The sequence below is a fragment of the Anopheles ziemanni genome, chromosome 3, assembly GCF_943734765.1.
Source record: "Anopheles ziemanni chromosome 3, idAnoZiCoDA_A2_x.2, whole genome shotgun sequence".
Taxonomy (NCBI): domain Eukaryota; kingdom Metazoa; phylum Arthropoda; class Insecta; order Diptera; family Culicidae; genus Anopheles; species Anopheles ziemanni.
The window spans coordinates 40,965,368-40,989,350 of record NC_080706.1 but is presented as its reverse complement, the minus strand read 5'-3'; the positions used below and the strand labels follow the sequence as shown (position 1 = coordinate 40,989,350).

At 44.8% G+C, this 23,983-nt stretch overlaps 1 protein-coding gene across 2 annotated transcripts in view; it reads left to right on the top strand.

Moving 5' to 3' along the window:
* Positions 1 to 23,983, top strand: part of LOC131286676 (hemicentin-1) — a 198,773-nt gene that overhangs the window by 135,442 nt on the left and 39,348 nt on the right. For both annotated transcript variants that reach the window (XM_058315662.1, XM_058315663.1), the window contains exon 3: positions 18,399 to 18,599. In XM_058315662.1, coding sequence (XP_058171645.1) covers positions 18,399 to 18,599 — 201 coding nt within the window. The remainder of the gene's footprint in view (positions 1 to 18,398; positions 18,600 to 23,983) is intronic.

Here is a 23,983-nt window from a genome sequence, read left to right as displayed (position 1 = left end):
TGGCCCCCCCGGTCACTGACTGGCGATGGGTCGATTGATAATGTATTGTTTTTTTGGCTTTTCGCCGACAAAGAGGATGAGCAACCGGTACCGGAACTTCTCTTTGTGTGTGGTGATGTGTTGGCTTTTGCGAATCTCATTAGTCGAAAAGTATTGACATTGTGCTCTTCAAGTGCACGGAAAATGTGCAACGATTTTCCCGCCCGAGAACAACTCGCTCGCTTGGTCTTATCGCTTCGTTAAATCGGTCGCAGCAATGGCCCACTTTTTGGTCAATACATCAAAGCGTCCGTACCGCACGGCTAAATTCCACACCATTAACTCATTTTACTCCGATTTGGCAGACATTTTGCTGCGATTCATTTGCATCTCGGGGTTGGGAGAGAAAAAACAATGAACATGGGGGGAAAAAACAGGGCAGCGATTATCCGGTTTGGGATCGGTGGGGTAGCAACCGTTACTCCGCTTTTGCCCAGCGGTTTGCTTCCCCTTCCCCGTCCTTCGCCCGGTGAAAATCCGTGTGCAAGGCAATGAGTTTTTCCTGTCCACGGTTTCTTCTAATGTAATTTTTTGCATTTTGTGCATACCACCATTGTTAGGGAATGCGATAGCGTTGGAGGGGTTTTTTATTTCTTCCTTTGTTGTTCCCTTCTGAAGTCCAGCACGCGGTTCGGTTGTGCTTGGAATAAAAAACTGATGGTAAACAAAAAAAAAAACAATTTGACCGAGATTTTCAACCATCCGAGCTGCGGTTTCAACCAGTAGCGTTTTGAAACAGTTTAACAAATTTCGTTATTTATACCACGTTTCGGTGTGTTTCTGAATTCGTTTTGTTTTCTCTTATACTTGGGTGATATTGTTTTGCCATTTTGTGCACCGACACATGAGCTTGTGATACAACTACAAAAAAAGGACCACGAAGGAACGAAGCATGTAGGAGAAATTTCTGATTTAGTAAATCAAGCTTTCATTTCAATCATTTTATGTTTCGTTTTTATTCAGGGTGAATATTTTGCGCACGTCGTGCATCGATTAGTTTTTTATGTTTCACAATAATATTTTATATGTGCAGTGTTTTAAATAAGGCGAATTGGATTTATTTACGAGAAAATAAAGCGCTCTGTACTTTGTTTCACTTTCTAAAACAATCTATTAGGTCACACGATCCGGATGCAAATTATGCTCAGCCGCATTGTTGTGCTGCGTGTCATCATTCACGTGACATCCATTTGCTTCGGAAGACAGATTTCGATTGCAACAAAGGATCAACACATCCCAATGGTTGGCAACGATCGTGCACCTTACATCCACAAAAGCTCAACACGTCACTGTTGTGATAAAAACGATGATTTACATGCTGCATCGTTAACTGCCGCCCCATTTTCACACGCATCGACACCGGGTTGTTGGTTTCATGTGCCAAGATTGCACATTTCCGGCGCCCAACGCAAAGGTAGCAGGACCGTCCTCCAGACACGCAATGGGGAGACCATGTTTGAGGGGCCAACGGTCCGGAAGTGGCAGCAGGGAGACTGCTGGACAATCGAGCGGCGAGAAAAGTGGTATCATCAGCAGGCACGCAATCGACCGAGTGGTAGTTGAGGGCTTTCTTTTTTCTGAACTGTTGTTTTTGCGTAACGTCAGCGTCACTCGTATGGATTTCCCTTGGAAACGGCCGAGTTTTACGAATCACGCAAAAGAGTACCATGCATAAGTCCTCCATGTCTCTCTCTCTCGTCTGTCACTCCTTTTCGCTATCCAACAGCCACTTCCGAGGCGGATGTGTGTTTTTGGTGACGGTTCACCGAGGCTGGCACTTCCGTGATGCGGATGGATAGTGCACAAAACGGCACCTCGTCATTACTGAAACAACAGGTATTGCACGATTGGCTCCAGCGCAGGATGAGCTCGGCTGAATTGTCTTTCCTGTGCTCTGCAATTGTATGTTCACCATTGTTCCTGCAACATCGAGCGACGAATGGAACGGTTTTTCGTTCTTACTCACGAAACTGGCTGTGAGTTTCTATCCTACGAAGTTTTTAAACGTGTGGTCTCATAGTACCTTTTATCGTCATCATTTTCATAGTCATCATCAATGCATTTTGACCAATGCATTTGCATTGGTATTCGTCAATGATTTGAGCTCCCTAAATGGTTCGTTTCTAGTTCCATGACTTTTTTTACGATTACTTTTATCAAAAGAGCATAGAAAAGGTGTCATATTCGCTTTGTGCCCCTCAAACCGCTGATTGCACACTTAAAAATAAGTGATTGCTGATTGCTGAATCCTGTTGTTAACCCTACTTGAATTATTGCAAGATCAAATCAAAAATGTTTCTTTACTATTTTTAATGTGATTTTATATCAGTGAAAGAGGAAACCAGAACGTAAATGCTAATGAAAAAATTTATACTTTCACTAGGTTTATGTAAGCAATTGGTCTGATTTTCTTTAGTGGAATAATATTACCATCTTATAGCAAAAATGTTGTCCCCTCAATATAAGACAATTAATTTTTAAAAAGAAAATATTTTACTATTAAAGTGCTCAGTTCCAATGTGTCATGCTGAAAATAAGTAAAATAAACCATACTTATTTAAAGTGTACATGAAATCATGTTTTCAAATCAACAGACTGATAACGGGAAACGGGATTCGAACAAATGTGCATCAACAATTAGAAATCGTGAGGAAATATCGATTTGAAAGAATAGTTATTCTAGTTGACGATGATTTCAATTCGTCCAACAAAGATCTTTTCCATCCACGAAACGAACACCTTACCGATGATTATAAAACAAGGTTCTTGGGTAAATACGCTGTTCACGACTAAACTTCAGCGAGATTTAAGCTACAGGCGAGGTTTCACACAGATGCTCCTAGTATTTATGTTAAATTACACCTTTTAAAAATCATGATGAACAAGAAATGTTTGTCCAAACCATTTGTTTTCGCGTGAAGGAGTGAGAGGGAGCTTTATTTATCAATACTTGTATGTATTAATTTCTTAGCTCGAATTGGTACTTAGTAAAGCATATGTAAAAAAAAACGATCAACAACGAAACGTTACGTAATTTGTCCATCCTCTCCATGGCATCGTAATTGTACCTCGGAGTTTGAAATGAAGCCTTAAAAAATGAAACTGGAAGATAACATCCGCCTGGCAGGAAGGTGAACATTCCTGGCAAATCGATTTTAGAGATTCAAAACAGCTACGAACTCGGAAGGGTTAAAGGGTCGTTTCGTGAGGGGTCGTTTCGAGCGGCAAGATTTATCATACGCCGCCGGCGCTGCACGAAAGTGCACGCACGGCCACATATTAGGCAGCCAAATTACGCAGGAAGAGTGATCGACCGGCCCGAGCCATCCACCCCCTCCCCACACGGTTCGCTCCGTATGTCGCCCGATGGTCGCGTTCGTCGTTGGGTGCTTCCGTTTTCTCGAAGGCACCCAACCAAAACCCGACGACGAGGAGCAAAAATTCCTTCGCTCGCCGTGTTGGACGCAATGGAAGTTCGTCGGAATCTCGCGAACTTAATATATAAATAATGATGATAAACGACGAGAGTTTTCGTTTCGTGAACACCGTTGCGTCAGCACCTGCAGGAGCGAAGGGAATGGGCTGCGGGGCACACATACCGGGCGACTCTTCCCTTTGCAGGGCGGTGAGGAAACCAACGCGATATGTTGCTTCCACTCAATTCCGTCTGCTACCGGTCTGGCTTGGTTGGTTTTTGGTGGTATTAGATTTTTGGCATACCGTCTGCCGTAAAAGGCCTTACGAGACTCGCTCGTTGTTTTCACCCCTACCCTCTCCCTCCTCCCTCCCTGCATTGGGTTTGGGGAGCGCCCGCGGGTCGTTTAGTAAAGACGGAAATGTTTTTGATGATTTATGAACCGAAATTGTAAAGTTGTCCCCGCTCCCCTCCCGTGGCGCGTCGAAGGAAATGGTTGTGATATTATTTTGCTGCGCAGTTAATGAGGGAATCGGACCACCACCTCCCTTTTCCCTCATCCTCCCGGAAGCGACGAATGCCACATGACGTTCGATCACGTCCGGCCCCCGGCAGTGCACCTTCGGGTGAAAGCGGAAAAACCAAACAAAATCGAAAGCCCACCACGCAACGTCACTACGTAGTTGGGCGCGTGTCGTGGTTGTTGTCGCACACGCAAGCAACGAACGGAGGAACCTGGGAACCCCCCCGGCCAAGGGCAGCGCTTTGTTGCGGTCGCTTTTGCCTGTCAGATTTGCGATAACACGATACGGTAGCTGATTTTATTGTCCACGTGGCCACCGACCTTTGTCCACTTTTCTTCCCCACTCCCTCCCGGACACTGGGTCGCAGGAGATTTGTTTACGAGCTACGAGGGGCCGGGAAAAAGAAGAAAAAAACTCGTCGTTGGTCATTTCTTTTATCATTAGGAAATGACATGAAAACCGAGACCACCGGCGTCGACGAAAGCCCAAAGATTGAAGGCTCGAGGAAAAGCCCAAAACCTGGCCTGCACCCCGGCCCGAAATCCGAAATCGTATAATCCAAATAAAGGACACCGGGGTTGGTTGAATAATATTCGTGTCACGCAACTCCCGTTCCATTTCCGTCGGGCTGAACTGAACCGGGCTCGAACGGGAGGGCCTAGGGGAGGGGGAGGAAGTAAAAAAAAACAACAACCGAGCGCATAAAAAGAACTACACGCGAAAGGCGATGAATGATAATCTGCCCTTGGCTTTGGCGGTGGCTGACCTCCCCGGGAGATGCTCGAGTATTTCCCGCTCTTTATGGGTTTTCCCCCGGTAATGGTGGGCTAAATTTGGTCACAATTGTTTCCCACACTCCCGGGGCGCGAAAATAATGCTCCGTAATCCGGGATCCGGGTTGCAGAATCAGCAAAAAGGAAAAAATACCTTCACCATCTCCAAGCTGTATGGTTTTGAAGAAAGGAAAAAACGCACGACCATCTTCCCACTCCACGCGGTGTAGAATGGCGACACGAAATTGCGTGCATTTAAAATATATTTCTTTTAATTTATTATTCACGTCTTTCTCCGTCTACCGACGGACGGGCTCCTTACGCTTGTTGCTGCTGCTGTAACCGGAGCATACGGTTTGCGCGTCGGGGTTTTATGTCCCCCAGTCACCTGTGAAGAATTACTTCCCTTCCCTGCTCTCACTTTCGAAGGGACTGACGGTAGGGTGGTGGTGGGTGAAAAGAACGATTTGCTACAGCTGTCGTGTTGTCCTATCGAGCGCTTGGGAGAACGAAGAACGGCGAAAGGACTTGCCAACGAACTCCCTATTGAACGACGCGCCGGTCTACGCTGAAGGGCTTCCAGGCCCATCCAGACGTGATCGATTCGGCAGTCAGAAGTTGTTAATTTATCACAGTCCGTTGCACACGCCGGAAAAAAAGCCCTACGCCGTCGGAGATTCGTTGCCGTTTCGGGTGAGGAAAGATGGACTTGGGCGAAGGTTTTTCTCCCTATTTCCCTATTTCGGGCAGCATTGCTTCAAAACTGAAAATTGACAACAGTGTTGAGTACCGGTCGTTTTGGGATACTTCTAACTCGCCTCTTTTTCTTCGCCGCCGGGAAGAAGGTTTCATTGACGAGGACTATCATCACCGGTGTGTCACGTTGCGCTATGATTGATATTTCTTCCAATCGGTGAAACGATAGGCCGAGGCATCGTTCGATGAAGTGAAGCTTTGATGACTCCATTTACTGGACGCACTGGAGAGGAGCTTTCACACATTGATTGTGGTTGGGATTTTCTTTTCAATTTTGGACAGCTTTGATCCACAGGAAAAGTGGGGAAACATATTTTCTTCCAATACCAATTACAAAGTTATTGAAAAATGATACTTTTTCACCACATTATGAGTTTTCAAAATTTAAAAATGTTGCATAAGATCTACTTGTCGTATACAGAAGGCCATATTTCTTGGTAAAGTTTATTACATTTCCGATTAGACTTCAGATATTGGCCTAGACGAGGAAAACGATCCTAAAAACACTCTAATTCAACAAGTCTTTACAAACAGACAGTCAAATCTTCGATCCTACACTTTTCAGTATTGCATTTCGATTTCGATTTGATGATGAATCCTTTTCGTCTGAAGCCATTCTAAATCTTCGTTTCTAGGGCTGTAGATGTATTCATAAATAATGAGCTTTCTAAAGTGATCCAAAAACATGAAAAGGAAACCTTTCCGGCGGTGTTTGCTTGCTGATTCGGTAAGAAGAACCCCCTCACTTTGGCATCAGGTTGCAATTCGGTTTGATTGGTGGCCATTTTTGCCAAGGACAAAACCGAACACAAGACCAAGTAAGTGATGTTAAATGCCGGTCTCGGCTTCTAATTTTCACGTTGGATAGAATTTGCTAATGGACGCGAAGAGCTTCGCACACCTGGTGAATGTTTGGAGGCAGCACATTGCATGCGATGGAACAAAAAAAACTTCCCCCACCCGGTCTTACTTGGAATGGCAAACCGCGACAAAAGGACACGGTGGTAACATTAATGACAGTTTAATCACGAAATAATTACAGTTTTGTGACGCTTGAGAACAGCCAACGTGTTGGTTTGCTCCTCCTGCGCCACGTTGTCGTTGGCCGCTGATTGCAAACACATCTCTTTCCGGATGAACATATCGTTCGAGGAGCAGTCTGGTGCTAGAAGGAAGTAATAGCACTCCACTTGTCCGCGTGTTCTATTTTTAATTGTTTGCCATGAAACATCCGTTAGCAAACCGGGCACAGTGCATTCATTCCACGAAGGGAAATAAATTGCAATTTTCCATTAATCGCCAACGGGTTAAATTGCTTTCGCCGGTTTTTTGTTTCCTCCTTTTGAACGAGGTCCTGTCAGTGAAGCTGATGAGATTGACTTACTGCTGCCCCATGAGCGAAAATCTCATGTTCTGCCAGGGCAAGCATGAAGGAGCGCTGGGAAATTGTCTTCAATTTAGTAAATGTCTTTCCGGGGTGTGCGGCGGATGTTTAAGATGGCGTGTATAACCGATGCCGGATGCCGAAGTAATTGATTTCTCCACCTGCTTTCGTTTTTTTCCCCGGTAGGAAGGAACTACATTTCCGAGTATCAATTATTTAATGACACCTTGATAGGGACTGGATGATTGCAGCTGCTTTCCGTTCGGTTGGAATCAAACAATGAATGTACGTTGGAATGAGAAAAAAAATCTATATTAGTCTGCCACGTTTGATTTCAGCTCTAACTCCTGAGTTCAAGCATAGTCAGTGCTGATTTTGAGCAAGATTTGAATTTTCATTTGATAGAGTTTAAAATCTTCTTGTCGAAAATCGAATCCTGTCCGGTTTATTTCCACTCCATCGCCGATCGCAAGTCGCACCTCATAAATAAAGCCCGAAAACCCATCCATAAACTGCCTCCGGGACGCACCGAGGGGAGGGTGAGACGGACATCGAACCACTTCCGATCGATAATCTGGTCAAAGTTTTACTCGCACCTTATTAACCGTCACGGTACGGATTCGCGAGATTTTCCCCCGCGGGATACGAGTCCAATGGAGCGTCCAATCCCAAGTCAATCGGAGTGGCCACAAGGAAGAAGTAAGGAGTTGGTGCTTAACAAAAAAAACAACAGACTACATCGCAAAATCAAAGAATAAAAAGCTTCACCGCAAAACTTGAAACGAAACTTTTCTCTCCCCTTCGGCACGTCGCGCGTTCCTTTCAATCTGCGTTCCTTCGTGTGATCCGGGCGAAAGAAAACCCAAACCCGCCACCAGACGCAAACCCCGAAGGAATGGATGAAGGTGTGGCGCAAAGGTGTCCGATATGGTGGCGCTGGTTTGGCTTGGTTGTAAGACGGAGCAGCGGTGCTTTGGGCGACGGCCCGGATCGAAGCCCCGATGCCGGTTACGGCAGAGTGGAAACGAATGGGTACCTCACCTAGTGACCTGTGGTGGGAAAGTTGGTCTGCTGGGAATGTGGTTCCCACAGAGGGGTTGAGAGGGCGTTGGGAAGGCAGGCGGAAAAGTTTGTTTACGCCCGTCAACCTGGTAAGCAGCTTAAAGAGACGTTTATCCAAAGCTATTTTTAATGAAACGGAAGAACGCTTGCGTTTCACAGTGTCGGTCCCTTTTGCCAACTTCGTATTCCTATTTTCTACCTTTATATTGATGTACTGGGTTGGTCACAATGGCCGCTGGTTGTGTAGGTAAATGGTTAAAATAAGGGTACAATTATTGACATAAATTCAATAGAACGGTGTATGGAAAATAAGTCAGGTTTATTAAATGCTATTAATATAGGGCGTTTTGTTAGAATCATTCCAAACGTAAATTGCAGTGTGCGTGAAGCATCACGTTACAAACAAACGTGTGACGCATTTCAACTTTATTTTTCTGTTATTACTAGCGGGTTATCCAAAACGACCAGGTTGTAAAAATAAAAACTCATTAAGTTTAATTTATAGGAATCGCACGAACAGCACCCAAGAGCCCACCAGCGATCCGTAGGGACCCTTGAACCGTGGAACGGTGTCCCACTGCGAGTAATTACGGCTAGTGATGTTCCCCATCCACTGAGGAATACACCCAGAAGCGGCACAAAGGCCAGAAGGCAGAGCAGAAAAACCGGCGAGCACATATTGTGGAACCGTGTTGCGTGTTCGTTGTGCACCGACGCCCGAGTCTCAGATTTCGATGCTTTCTGCGTGCCCCGGTGTCCGCGCGGAACGAATTCCTTCGTACGCTTCCCCAGAGGAGACCCACGACTTAGTGGTGGGAAAGCGGAAAACTTTCTCCTGGCAGCCACAACATCGCGCCCGAAAGCACCCAGGGACACACACACACACACACAGATGGTCTTAAGTGGGCCACCATGGTGGAACCGGAAGAGTTTCACGTCATGTCCTCCTGTCCGCGCGGGTCTCAAGAAGCAAAAGGGGGAAGATGAATTTATCCCTTCTCGGATCCCTCCTCCTACCGCACGCCCAGCACAAAGGCTACATAAAGACAGTCGTTTAGAACGATATTCTTCGCCAGCTTAAGGGTGAGACTTATCCTGGGCGACGTCGGTTCCCGGTCCGCCCCAGGTAGGCGACGTGACGGTGGGCAGTCCCATTGAATCAGCTGCGTCGGTCCGGACTCCGGATGCTGTCCCGTATTATAAACTCTATTCGTTATTTCCGCTGAAAAATGCTGCTAGACACGGCACATGGCGTCGGGCGTGGGGGAGAGGCGGCAGCGGCAAAATGAAGCGATACAGTTCCGCGAGACACATGTTTCAGTGTTCATCAACCGTGAAATTAGTTTTTTTTTTTTAGTTCTACCAACTCACCCAAAGTTTTACTCTGTTTTACGGGGTGCAACCAGGGTGAGAGGCACTGTTGGTGGTAGTGGTGGTAGAAAGAAAAATGCTTTCCAGACATGATGAAGGTTGGGAAAAAGTTTCGTTAAGCTTCGTTATTCGCTTGAAACGAGTCAGAAAAAGATCGGTTTGACGGCGATATAAAATTCTATTTGCACGCGCCTTGCAATAGACTGAATGTTTTAAAATTGAGTCAAATATAGGCAGTATGAATTGTTTATTTGAAAAAAACAGGTATAAACAATTTTTATACTTATCTTTCGTTAATGTTATTTGACTAGTAATGTCATTTTCCTGAATGTGGAGTCAAAAATAAAAGATGCTTAAGAATTATTGCTCACTAGCAAATTTACCCGAAACTGCTGATGTAATGTTCTACCTATTTTGTACATCAAAGGCTCAAATAATGGAAGTATCAACATTAAACATAAACTAATTACCTTCCCCTGGAGTGCGTCCTGAGAGAGACATAATAAACCAAACAAAATATTGCAGGAAAAAAGCCTTCGGGTTATTACCCAGTGCAATTTCGGAGCTCGAGATAACCACGCAATCCCTTTTGCGTACGACAACGCCCGACAGCGTACCTGGAAGCAGCGTACAGGAAAATAAAATTCAGCGTCACAATAATGTGCCCCGCCTACACATTAACAAAAAATAATGTTTCACTTTCTCTGAACCGGGTTGGACGATTAAAAAATAAATTACTTCAAAGCGATATTTTGCACGAACCAATTGGACCCGAGCATGAAAGGAATATGAACCGGAAAACGAAACGAAAACCATTGCTTCGCGGGTGGCGGGACGATTAAAGGGAAATCTGATGGTTGGAATCTTGCAAAAAGGGTTTCCACCGCGGAAAGCGTTTGCACCGCGGGGGAAAATGGGAGCAGAAATCTCCCACCGACCGCGCATAAATGGGAACTTCCATTTCTACAAATGTTTCTTGTGCGGAGAAAGGTTGCACTCTACGACGCTCGGGAAATTAAGTTTTACAGCTTTGATTTTTGTTTTCCTTCCCGGAGAAATAATCGACGCTGGCGAATCGTATCCTTTCGATGTTCCACCGTGCGCCCGGATGATGGTTCGCCGCTTCCCGGTATTGCGCCCGATGCCCGGCGGGCTGCAAGAAACCGGAGTCAATTACGATAGCAACCTAGGAAGCGGACAGAAGATTTACTGCATCGAAGCATGCAACCGTCTTCGCTTTACAAGTGCTCCCTTCCGTCGCTCATTCGCTTAACCCTTCGAGTGTAAAAGGGGTTGATGGAAGGGAAATTTGCTTGCTTGCTCGCCAACGAATTGACTCCCGGTTCATCGTTTTTCATCGCTGAAAGAGCAAACGGGAGGGTTCGCTCGTGATAACTCAATCGCCTTTTTTATCGGGGTCTTCTGTGGGCTGTCGTTGTAAAAACAGGGGTTTATTTTCTTGTAATGGTTACGAGAAATTAAGATAAGTCTCGGGGACGTTCAAGTTAAGTATTACAGCAGGTAGCTTAGGGGCATGGAAAATGCTGCCTTTGATGGGAAAATCATCGCAATGCTTCACCCTTTTCCAGTTTCCACGGGTGGTACATTCTTGTTATTTAAAACATATTTCCTCCTACCGTCAACATCCGGTTTGTCGTAGTACAAATCCAACCGTCTGGGGAAACATATTTCTTAACAATTTTGATAGTAAAGTAAACCGATTCCACTGCCAATAAATCACAGTCCGGCCCGATTGCGACCTACTCAAGGATGGTCCAACTTTCGTAAGGAATACTCCTCAAGGGAGCCCTGACCAGGCAATCAGTTACCGGTGCAAGGGACGTTGTTCGAAAACGGGACAAAATTGGGTCGATCGGGATTGGGTGGGGACGCTTATAATCTACAAACATTTACTATTTAGGTCCGTCTTAATAAACATGAAAATACGGTTCCCTACAGAATACAGGGAAAAGCTAACGAAATGGCCTATCGGAAGAAGAATTGATGATAGTTATTGGTGATTATTTGTTTGTTTTTTTTTTTCTACTAGATCCTTTCCAGAGCATACACGTACACATTATTGCTTAAGTAAGGGTTAGTCTTGTTTTTGAGGAAAATCAATTTAATGTCATATGAGCGAAAACAGAACATCTTACAAGTGCCAAAAAATGGTTAACCATGAGCATGACATAGTCAGTTGAAAGTTTTATCTAATCAATGCAATTTCAATGTTTTTTTGGTTGAAAGATTGAAATTTAACAGAATGGTAAAATGATTAAAAAGGCATCATAAAATGATAAACTAAAGAACAGTGTAAAGATAATTGTGGTCATCGTGATTTTTCGTCGAGATTTTTTGTCGAGGTTTTGAGACAGCGTTTTCTTGACGCTGTCCCATAGAAAAAGTAAACAGCATTGAGGACGATCTCTGAGTGGCCGCGGGGGACCCCGAACCTCCAAAGGCCAAGATTTATACTTAAACAAATGTTTTATAGTAGAATTCACAGCCTTCTTTATTGAAAGATAATAAATTGGAACGGGGTCAGTCTTACAACTATTGCTAATTTTACTGTACATATAAAAGTTAATGAGCCATAACCAAATAATGTACGGATAGTCCAATGAATAATCACAGTAGAGAGAAACAGAAGAAAAATATTTAATAATTAATCAGTTGTAAATAAGCATGTTTTTGCATGAAAACAACAAGAATTTGGAAAACATCAAGCATATGACTAAGATGATGCTTTGAAAAACTAAAACATCTACATCTATCTGATATCAAACGAAGTGTTTTTGAAATCCTGTTACATTTTTCCATACATTTGAATAATCTGCATACCATTCTTAACAAAAATCGTCATTCCTTCTAAAATGAACAATTCTAACTTGTTTAAACAAATACTTTATACGAAATGTCTTAATGGGAGAAGTAAAATTATATAAATTTTCTACACTATTTATTGAACAAGAATTGCTAGACAAAATTCATCAACTGAATCGTCGAAGAAACTTATCGATTGTAGGATAAAAGTTATAACTTACATTGATTTTGTTAAATAGCAGGGCCCCGTTCGTTTGACCGCTTAGGGCCCCCATGAGTTTAAATTCGAGTCTACCTCAAATGTTTAATGTGGACAAATTCAAAAGTAATCAAATATTTCAATTTGTGTATTTCGTAACCAACATCGGCACCGTTCCGTGTGTCAGCTGGATATGCGCATAGTGTAACAGCTAACCCAGCCAAGGTAAGAAGATTAGACGGCTTTGTACCTGTGCGTCCGCTGAGAGTACTGAAGCGCAATGTTTACAACATTCGGGGCCGCTAGACACTGTTGTTTTTGCCGACTGGAATGTCAGCTGTATTGGTGTGCTGGGATGTTTGCCGGTGGAAGGCTGAGGGGGTGAAGAAAACCAGGCCAACCATGTCGAGACAAATCGAGCTGCGTATGGTTCTCCGCCTCCGGTCGGCCGTTGGGACGTAATGTCTTAAGCCCACGAGGATTAGTACAATCTCGCATCCATTGCTCGGAGGCAAAGGGATTCCACGAGCATCTCCGGATCGTTTCCAGACCGGTGTCCGAGCGGCTTGCCAGAGGTTTGCCCAGATTTTAGTAGATTAGTGCTTTCCGTAGACCGGACTGCTACGTGTGGTCAGTCGACGAGAATAATTTTAGGCGCACCGCATCCGCTTGTCCCTTGGACCGGGAAGCCGACCCGGGCCATCGATGCCGACGATGGTCGGACGTGTGTTTGATCATCGTTCAATCGGACGCGTTCCTCCGGAGCGCCAAGGATTCCAGCAGCGGACGGCCAGTTGATTAGTGTCTTGCCCGGTTTCCGAGTGGATGAAATGAACGTCTTTGAGCCGATGGGCGGAAGTCTCTATAAATATGGTCATCAATCGAGCATGAAAGGCCTTGCTTGTCGGATCCGGATCAATGCGTGCTGATATCCGTGAAAGATTTACGAGAATGGGAACCCATTGCGGGTTGCTACCACGGGAAATGATTTCCTAACGGGTTTTCCTTTTCCCGCTAGTGCTTCGTCATCCGGTCCGATCCGGTCTGAAGTCCTTGAAAACGTGACGAATTCCACCTCCGAAGCGCTCTCACACGCGCAGACACCGGACTTTGTGTCACGTGCTCGAAAGAGAAGACGTTCGAGGACGTACCAAGGAACGGGCCAACTTTCTCCGCGGGGATCACATTTTCCAAGCACTCCTGCCCGGGCCGGGATTTCAATTAACCAAGGCCACCGCTTGGGACACGATGAGTCGCGAAAGTTAGCGAACTGTGTGCGTGGGTACTTTGTTTTTGCGCGCGCTCCTTCTTCTTCTTCCCGGCAATGTTTCCTGAACTCAATCGACCGATTTGGTAAATGACTCGACAAATGTCCTGAATGATTAGTGCCGCCCCTTTTTCGGTGGCCACGCTTGTGACAAGTTTGATCGGTTGCTGTGCGGTAGAGTTTGGGATGAACTTTTTTATTACATCTTTTACGATCGCCATCCGCTTAGCAACAGCGGGAGAAGCCTGCTTCCATGTGACATATGTGTCCGATTTCGGTGATATATCCTCGTGTCGGTGTTGGCTTTTGAGCAGTTAATGACACAATTTTGGATTGTCTCCGTTCCGACCGAGGGAAAACATCCGAACCCGCTGAGGGTTGCCATCCGTTTGGTCGTAAATAAGTGCCGGTACAAATTAACCGCACCGAAGGCAACCGAGCAAACTAGCCTAGGCCTAAACTTTGGAAACCGAACGCATAAAACGTCCACGTTCCACTTGCACATCCTCGCCCGCTCGGTGCCACTTGCAATTGACAAAGGTATGCGATGTCCTTGGGTGAGCAAGAAAGCTCCAAACATCGACTCAAATTATTGTCCTACGCGAAGTCGACCGGCGTTTGGATGAATTTTCCCCGGACAGTTTGAGCTTCGCTGGGGGAAATTCGCTTGAGAAAGTTTCACTGTACCCCACCCGCTCAAGTCCGTTTCGTTTTCTGTTGTTCGGTTGGTCGTTAGAACTTTATGTGGCGTGTTTGGTGGGCTACTTGCAATTAAATTGTTTCGATTGCCGCTCGTACTGTTCGCTGTCTGTGTTTGTTTGTGGCAGGTCAGGAGAATAAATTCCCCGAAAGACAAACAGCGTGGTGAAACAGTGACACTACAGTGACCGGACCACCGTTTCAGAGGCGGTCGCTGTAAATTGGTATGGTAGGCTAAGGAAGCAGGAGTTTTATGTTACTTTCTACGGTGAAGAGAAAGAATGGAAAACCAGTCAGTCAATCGTAGACACTTTCGTGAACGCTGTCACATCATCATTGGAAAAGATGGAATGTGGCCACTTCTTTTTGAATGGTGGCTAGTTTCTCTGAATGATTTAAAGTTCATGTCGGGACAACAAAAAGTTAAAAAAAAAAAAATAAGCTACCGAGCAGCACGTTATTATAGTTCGGACTTTGTTGCCGATTCTGCGCCATGAAGTTGTTAGTCGTTTTGATATTTTTTCTCCCCCAACCCCGGTCCACAAATTTGCTGTGAGGTTCTACTTTTGTGCATTATAAAGTACATCAAGCAGAGGAGGAAAGAAAAAAACAACCACCAAATAAAGAACTGGATGCATTTTTACGCCAGCAACCAACCGGAAGCGAAACGAAAACTATTGACAACAAAAGAATGCTTTTCGATTTCTTAAAATTCAGTTCCCGGGAGAGTTCCCTCGGTAAGCAAGGGGTGGGGAAAAGCTTCCATTGTGTCGGGCGGGACTGAAATTAGAGAAGAATAAAAGAAACTTGCTTGCGATAGAAAATGGCAAGTCAGTTTCGGAATCCCGGATTGTGGCCTTTCGCTTCACTTTCATCTGATTCCCCCAATCGTCTTTCTCGTTGGCTTCGTTTTTTTTTCTTATTTTATTTTCAAAATGAAAACTTTTCCAATTTTCTGTCGAATCATAATTTTCCAGTAATTTGGTCGAAAAGTTCCGGTCTGGAAAATGCCCAACCACGCTCTCGCTGGTGCTGGGGTGAGCGCATTCCTGTGGCGTTGCGCGTTCTGATTTCTGGCCCGACAAAAGGGCCACCCTCGGCGGCCGTTTAGGGATAAGAGAGAGGAATTAGTGCTTTCGTGATTCGGCCACGAGCAAATATGTTGGATTGAAACGCTTTGTTGTGGGTGGGGAGCGGACGAGAGGGACGTTTTGCGTTTTCAAATGGGAAAGGGCGGATGGCTTTGGAATCGGTAAATTCGGTCCACCAGTTCACCCGGGCCCCCAAGAAGGCACAAACTTTTGTACGATGGTTCGAAAAAAAACCACTTCGACACCACGACGACAAATGGGAATAGCCAGCCTTCGAGGAGGAACCGCACACAGACACACGGGAAGAAAAAAACAATAGCCAAAACCACAAATGACAATCTGCCAGCGTAACGGGGCCAGCACATGCTTCACGCCCTCTGCTGGTTGACCTTTCCCGACCGGAAACGGGTGCTTTCCATAAGGATCACCTCGAAGCGGTTGGTCGGCCGCTTCAGCTTCTCTGCAGCGAGGATGAGTTCGGGATCGTGGAACCATCCCGGTTCCAATGTGCTGCGATTTCATTTCGCACAGCGAAAAAGTTTGTTTGCGCTTTTCTCTTGACTTTTCCTATCACCATCGCCAGAATGAGTCGGCTATGCAAGCAGCAGCACGAACCACCGGGGCCGGTTCAAAGGTGAGCCATGGTGTGAACGCGAACGGTAAAAAACCTGTTCCCTGATAGTGGCGGTAATCTGTTGGTCAAAATTATTAATCCTTGTTTATGTGCGCTACTCTTTCCGGTTTCATTTTGGTTCAACAGCATGGGGCTGTTTCGTTGTGTTTTTGTTTCCACGTTGAGTCGACCACCGGGAACGATGGCACGAGCGATCGTGCACTTATGATTACACTAGCCCGGATAGCTTACCCGGCGACCGAGCGGCTTTCTGAGCAAGTGTTTAAAGAAACTTTTCCGTTCAGCTCTGGCGCGTGTTTGTTTTTTTGGTCCTGCTGAATGTGTTCCTTTTTTATCATTGGCTTTGTACAAATGAATTTCTGGCAAAAACATTATCTGCATCAAAGCATAGTGTTTTAAATTCAATTTTGAAATGATGTTAAAATTGCAAGCAAGTCGTTGCAGCTTTTTAGTGAAACAAGATTAAGCTTTAATCCATACCAATCCGCACAACGGTATATTTTACACTAACTGCTGCGGGTTTGCAGTTAATTCCTAAAATGTTAAATTTCAATAATCTTAAAATTGAGCTTCCCAAAATAAAATTGCATTCCAAAAGAGGAATTTAAAATCAACTTTCGCATCGTGCAACCTTCCTCATGGTATCGATCATAAAAGTTTGCGTCGTTTGCAAAGTTCTGCTAAAGCAGGGATGTCAAACAACCCTTTGAAACGATACATGGAAAGTTTTAAACCTTCAGTATTGGCTTTTGTTTGAATGGCAAAAAATGGTTATGAATGTCTATTTTGAATTGACGAAAGCTGATTATTACCTGAAATAAATAGCAGAACGACGAACAAAATAGATTTACTTTCTTACTTAATAAGCAGATGAAAATGTTCTTTTTACTCTGGTTGTAACGGAGAGTAAAGCCCGCGTTTTTTATACATGATGTTCAAGGAATTTGAAGCCAATGTTCGCAGACATGCAATCGCTTTCCAAATTCTATTGTGCTTTTATTTAAACATATTTTGTAATTCAGCACTATTGTGCTTGTTGGTAGAGTAAAAATGTATTATTACTACAGCTAACTGATTGCTCAACATCAGTAAATTCATGTAGAATGCTCTTGTAGTTTTCCAGCTTTGTTTTCCATGAACACTATTAATTTGCTAGTGTCAAACATGTTAAACACTTGCTCTTGTCCACCATATATTGGCGTGATAATGAAAAGTTGGATATGATTCAAAGCAAATTTATAAGAGTAAAAATAATTCATCAAAAATGTAAATCATGATTGGTAAGTTAAAAGCACTCTGATAAGAACCTAGTTTCATAAACCCACCTAATGTTACATTTTGACCCAAAAATCTATTTTAGTTCGACATCACTGCTCTAAGGAAAAGCACACGAAACGACCTTGGAGTATGCTTCACACATAACTCATGTTGAAGCTTTGCTCTCCTCGACGCACGCCAAACAAACATAAAGACGTCTTATGTCCTATTAATATTCGCTCCCATCCGTGCAGTCCATTAGGAAAAGTACTAATGAGAAAGTTAGCGCAAGCATCGAGCTCGTTAACCAAACCCGGCACTCGTTTTCCCATTAGAACCGCACTGTTGAACTGCCGAAAAATCACACTCCCAACCCCCAAAACTCTTCCCACCGCATGGCGGACGGTTGCGAAGAAAGAATATTTATCGCACGCACCACTCGAAATCTAATTACGATACTAAAATTTATCTCACCACACTTCCGGTGGGAGTGAGATTTGTCAACCCTGCGGGGGAGGATTTTTCCCTTTTGCCAAAGGGACAACGCGGGCCGCCCGAGCTCGGGTGTGAATTGTGTGCACACGGCGGTACACGCACACGCCATTACGCGCCACCGACACATATGGTGACGCAAGGTGCCGGATTCGTATGGAGGAAAATTAAATGGTGGTAATTTTTTGTCTGCTTTACGATCACGATGGTTCGTTGCGCGAGCTGTCAGTCGGCAAGAAGTTGTCGTCGGAAAAGACGGCACCTCCACGGGGTGGTTGCGGTTTTCCACGGCCATTAAAAATACGTTAAAGCTCTTACACGCCAGCGACCCGGGTTGATGTCAGCCCCGCACTTAAAGTGATAGCAGCCTCGACCATCTCGTCAAAGCCAAAGCCACGATCATCTCGGCGCTCATCCGGCTCCGGGTTGATGGGACGACTTTGCTTTGACGCACGCGTCACCATTTTGCTTTCGGCACACGGGTGGAATATCAATCGGCCCGCACGGGCGAGAACGTCACGAAACGTCACGCTACGCGGCCGGAGGGAGGAAAACATAAATCTTATTAATTATCGTCTCTTATTCGCTTTCGGTCTCCGTGTTTTTTTGCAGGAACGCTGGTGCTGCTGTGGCGACGAGGCTCGAATGTGCTCACCGCGTCCCAGCTGATGGTAACGCGCGACGAGCGAATACGGCTTGTCAACGGGTATAATCTGGAGATCTCCGAGCTGGAACCGCAGGACGCCGGTGACTACGTCTGTCAGATCAGCGACAAGGTCAACAAGGACCAGGTGCACACGGTGGAAATTCTCGGTAAGTTTTTGACGGGTCACGCGCGCGCGTCGAGTGTAATTTATTGTAGCCGAAAAGAAACCAGCCTGATCGCGAAGCGATGGGCGAAAATGTAATTTAAGTAGAATTACATCCCCACTAACAACGTCGGGGGACAGAAGACTCGCTTGGTTCAGAAAATGCCTGTAAACGCCATCACTTAACAGGTGCCGGCGGTTTTGTACTGAGGTCGCCAAACGGACGCGTCCATGATTGAAAGCTTGTTAGCGTTTCCACGCGCCCCGGCATGAACGAAGGCATTTTCAACGCCCATCGCTGCTGCCTACGACTGATTTTCCCTCACAAAAGGGCGTCGATGGGCGCCACGGTGAGATGGGGAGAAAAAGTTACATCGTTCAAGGAGCTTGAAAGTTGTTTCGCTTGATTGAATTTAAACGAACGTTTGACGACGTGTTGGGCTCACGCATCGGAAGGTGCGGGATGCAGTTGATGCGCACGAAGGGAGATGACTTCGCTCGGAAAAACCTTGCCGCAAGCGATGAAACGGTGATGAAAAGTGTGGTTAGTGAGTTGTTGGTTTGGTAAGGACATGCATCGTCATTTCCCTTCGTGCCGCCAAACGCCAAAAAGCAACAATTGAAAGTTTGAAGAAAGGTTCAATTATTTGAAATACTTTACAGACATCGAAGGGGTTTGGAATTGAAACCTCAGTTTAGTTGAACATGTAAAGAATGTGAATCTTTGGGAAGTTATCATTCCACTAAATATTATTGATACTATTTTCTATGTAGATTTAGTTGTTTCTTAGTAACTGCTGATAAAACACAACTTGAGTAGACTCATTGAGATTCAGATTTAGTAATCCAAATGAGTCTTGTGTTAGTTTTCAGAGTTATGAAACTTTCCTGGGATATCCAATTCCTGGAGCCCAAAGATTCTGCTCCTTCTTTTTTGCTCGGTAGATCCTCCGGTGAAGATTCTAGCAAGATTTATGGAAGATTTTTAAAAATTCTTGATAGTTTCCTCTTAAGATAAGAGTCTTTAAAGATACACGAATTAATTCGAATTGATCTATGGAGGAAAATTCATATGAATGATTCTCGGGAAAAGATCCCTATGACACAACTCTGAAGAAAACCCATTGGTTATGAAAAAGATCTCCATCTCCATGAAAAAGCTCAAATCATCAAATCAAATCATTTTGTTTAATTCGCAATTGTTAACAACAAAACGAGATAGCATGACGATTTTGCACGCTGGGACTCCTTTGGGTTATTAAGTATTTTAAGCGTAACAAAATATCAATACGAATCGATTTATCCTATGAAATAAATCAAATCTAGCTTCAAACAATCAAATCAATAATAAGCAATCAAATCAATAATCAAATACTGGAATAAAACAAAGTTAGAAGACAGTACTATTTGATGATCTGAATGATAATGGATTTATAACAATGTAAAATAGTTTAAAATGCATAGTCTTACTACTTTTGTTTTGGCTCCAACATGGCTAAATGTTTCTATCATAAATATAGATGCCAAAGCAAGGCCTACAAACCTCTTAAAAATTAAAAGCCGTATCTGAACGACAGACAGAGTCCTGCGTCTTTCATGTAGCTTAATTTGAATAATGGCATATCTTGTACAATTGCGTACCTCCTCGTTGACACAGCTTAGTAGTGCATGATGTCTCAACAAGATCAAAAACGGACTAATGTGTGTACGCGTCCTAGAGATCTGTTGACGGATATGCACCGATCATATGATACTACTAACGATACGGTTTTACAAGACATGACTTCCTTTCCTGTAAAAAACTATTTGCATACACCGGAAGGGCACCGGGCCCTTCTACCAGGTGCGAATACTCTTCTTCAGCGTGCATGTGTGTGTCTCGTTAGAGAAACGCATGGCTTTCAGTTCGTTAAATGTCGCCGTTGCGCATCTGGCGAGAGTCGCCTGAAAGCCATCGAACGATAATAATGCAGTACCGAATGAAGGATATAAAAACATCGCTTTTAGAAGTCAATACCGTTTGCTGTCACTAGTACGGATGACGTGTGTGTGTGTGTGCGCGCCGAATGATGATCTGCAGAAGTGGTAACGTTGCGCCGCACATTTACCCCCAACCCGCGCCAGGACCGCCGGGTCCTTCTCATTCATTCATTTCATTTCTTCGCTTCAGTGACGCGCGGCATTACATCGCCTCAACGCCGTACCGGAGTACCTGACTTCTAACGCACGGACCGGTTCGCAAAGTGTTCGTAAGAAGGCTTACCGACTCGAGCTTCTGGTAGCTGCTGCTGGCTCAACTGTTGGATGTTACGACACTGTCTTTTCACCTTCACCTTCACCTTCGCGTCTCCCGGTATCGCGTCCGCCGTAATGATGATGAGATGAGGCAACGTCAATATGCCGGCTTCTTTTTTTTTTATCTGTGCCTCCCCACCGTCCCGTCCCCATCGGCCATCGCAATCATGAGCTCAAGCGCCCGGCCTGAAGTCCACTGGATGTAGCACCGGGGACGAAAGTACAATCATTGCGCATCAAATTCTTTTCCTGCAGGGAACCGTTTCGTTGAGTAAACATGCATGAAAAGAAAATTGAAGGCAGCGAAGTATGGCGCGGAAGGGTGAAAACGGAGGCACCGGAAGGTGGGCTCAACCTTTCGGATGAGCAAGCGAACTGACTGTTGCTATTGCTTGCGGGTGAAGCGGGGGGGGGGGGGGAGGGGGGGGGGCACCGGTTCGAGGTGCAAAAGGTAGTTGAACCTCATCGACGACACACAGGCTCGGCATGGTGGGACACAGCAACAGACACCGAAAGGGAACGCCGCTTCTCGGTACGGTTTCGGTTCCATTTCCGCTATCTTCATTACCATCTTACCACTCTGGCGCTACCCCCACGTGGGGCAGGTATTCATGTTTGTTTAGGAACTAGTTTGTTGCAGAAACCACTGACGCCGGCGTAGGCTTTGGTGGAGCCATTTCTTTTCCATTCATCTCCGCTCGGAACGTAAGGATTCGCCCGGAGAAAACGCCGTGGCGCCGACCGACGCGAATTGGCACCTTGCTAGCTCTTTGCAAATGAGAAATGGAACGAATTTCTACACAAAATCGCATTTTCAAAGTTCATTGAATCCACGTGTGTGTGTGTGTGTGAGATATGCAATTTTCCATTCTCGCCCCAAGCATCCGCCGCCGAGGCACACATCCTTTTCCTGGCCCGCCGTTGTTTAGGACGCCACGCAATCGCTGGGACGGGGCTCTACTTTTTCGCCAGCTCGTACCTCATTCGACAGCTTGTCTGTCTCTCTTAAAACTCTGATTTGTTCCGTACGACGGGCTAGGGGGGGGGGGGAAGGGGAAAAGCGTAGCGAACAGGACGCCGGCAGCCAGACACTCTCGGGCGCTCGGGGACTTCCAATCATAACTACCGCCCACCTGGTATGAAAGCAAATATTGTTGAATGAAACCCCGCCACCCTCGACCCACCCTCGCTTGCATTCCACTTCGACCCCGATTCGAGCCGGAACCGGGGCGGGCTGGGTCGTTGGGCAGGTTTTATATTGAAATAACTCAAATTCATAGCTCCCTCTCTTCCTCTGTTGTATTTCGCGCCCGACCGTGGAATGCACTTTTACTCTCCCAAACCGAGCGCAAACATGTTCACCGGTGCGAAACAACCTCTACCGATGCGCCATATGTCCCCATTTTCGGAATGGTTGCAATCACCGGTCGCGGGAAGGTAGATTTAGTTGATTTGAATAAGAACTTACGTCTGATGTTTGAACCCGGTTGGCGACGGTTGGTTCGCTGGCATGTGTGTGTGTGTGTGTGTGTGTGTGTGGTATGCCTGGTATTTGCCACCCACTTCCCCCCACCTTCGCTTTTTGTAGTTGCAATCAGGACTCGACACAGAGCAGGCGCCATGTAGGGCTTCAAATTGAAAGGATTTATTCCGCCATTCCTGTTTTTTGCGCCAAATGCTCGACAAAAAAAAAGCTCGTTCAAGATCCAAATTTTGCATGGCAAAAAAGTGTTCGTAAAGATGCATAACAAACCGGAAGAAAGTGGAGGAGAGTAGAAAAAAAATCCCTGGCGCCTTGAATAGAACGAAATAAACTCGGGATGGTGCGCGGAGCAGCTTTTTTGCGTTCGGATTAAAAAAGTTTCAATTGATTTATTATTCTCTTTGCGCTGCACTATTCCACCCGTGCGCGAGGAAATCCCTTTTGTTAGACACAAGTTTACGTTACTTTCACGCCCGTCCATCCATCCGGGCCTCCTTCGGGGCGGAATCTCAGCTGCTTTCGTTGTGTACCTACCCCCCGGAAACCTGATGGCGGAAGTTTTCGTCGGTTCGTTCGAGTTGATGAATTTATGAAGTGAAGAACACTCTCCTCGTCACGAGGAGAGTTTGCCCTGCCTGAAGTTAATTATTGCTTACAAAAGAATATCAATAATGGGTTCGAAATTTAAAAGTTTTATTTCTGCCTTTGTGAATTAAAAATTAAATTGAACCACATGTGATGAACCATGATGGTAATAAACAACGAGTGGGATCGATAGAAGTGGAATCTCGTTCCCATGCCAAACTATGTCTCCTACTGTCATTCTCCAGCACGATGAGGTTGACTGATGAGAAATGATGTTTGCCCTATGTGAGTCTGATGAGCAAGCGCTTTTTATTATTAATTTTTAATTAACATGCATTAAATTGAATCAACGCATCTCGATGTTGTTTACCCTTCCGTGTGGACCCGACGCGTTGAGCCGCATGATTTTGCCTTAATTGCATTCTGTTTCGCTAGGATTGTACGACTATTTGTTTGTGTTTAAAGGAAAAATGGGTAACGAATCGATATTATTTCTACCATTTTTACTAACGGTATATAATTCACGTTTCAATTATAGTCTTATATCGTTCATCTGGCGTTTACAATGGTTGACAGGATTGGCATTCATAACAGAAAACTATGTAATAACCCCAAACACAATCTACAAAATAACACAAAAAGTAAATAAATATCCAACATCATGGTTATTCAATATGTTTCCGGCAAAGAAACATTAATTTATGAGGGCTGAAAATGAACAACGTTGCTTAAACAAAATATAACAAAGTTCAAAAAGGGAGAAAACTAAAAACATTACATAATAACAATAAAATTAACAATTAAAAGCTCAAATTCAACAATTCAACAGTTTGTCCATCATCGAATCAGATATATTTCGCTGCGTGACGCATTTGATAATGTATATCAGTACTTTTATCAGAGTCCGCTATAAAAAAATACCAAACGGAAAATCATTGACAACATTAAAGATCTCACTAGGTCCATGGGCTTTCTTCCATCCCTCTCAAAACAACTCCCTTTACCATAAATCACAAAATGTGGAG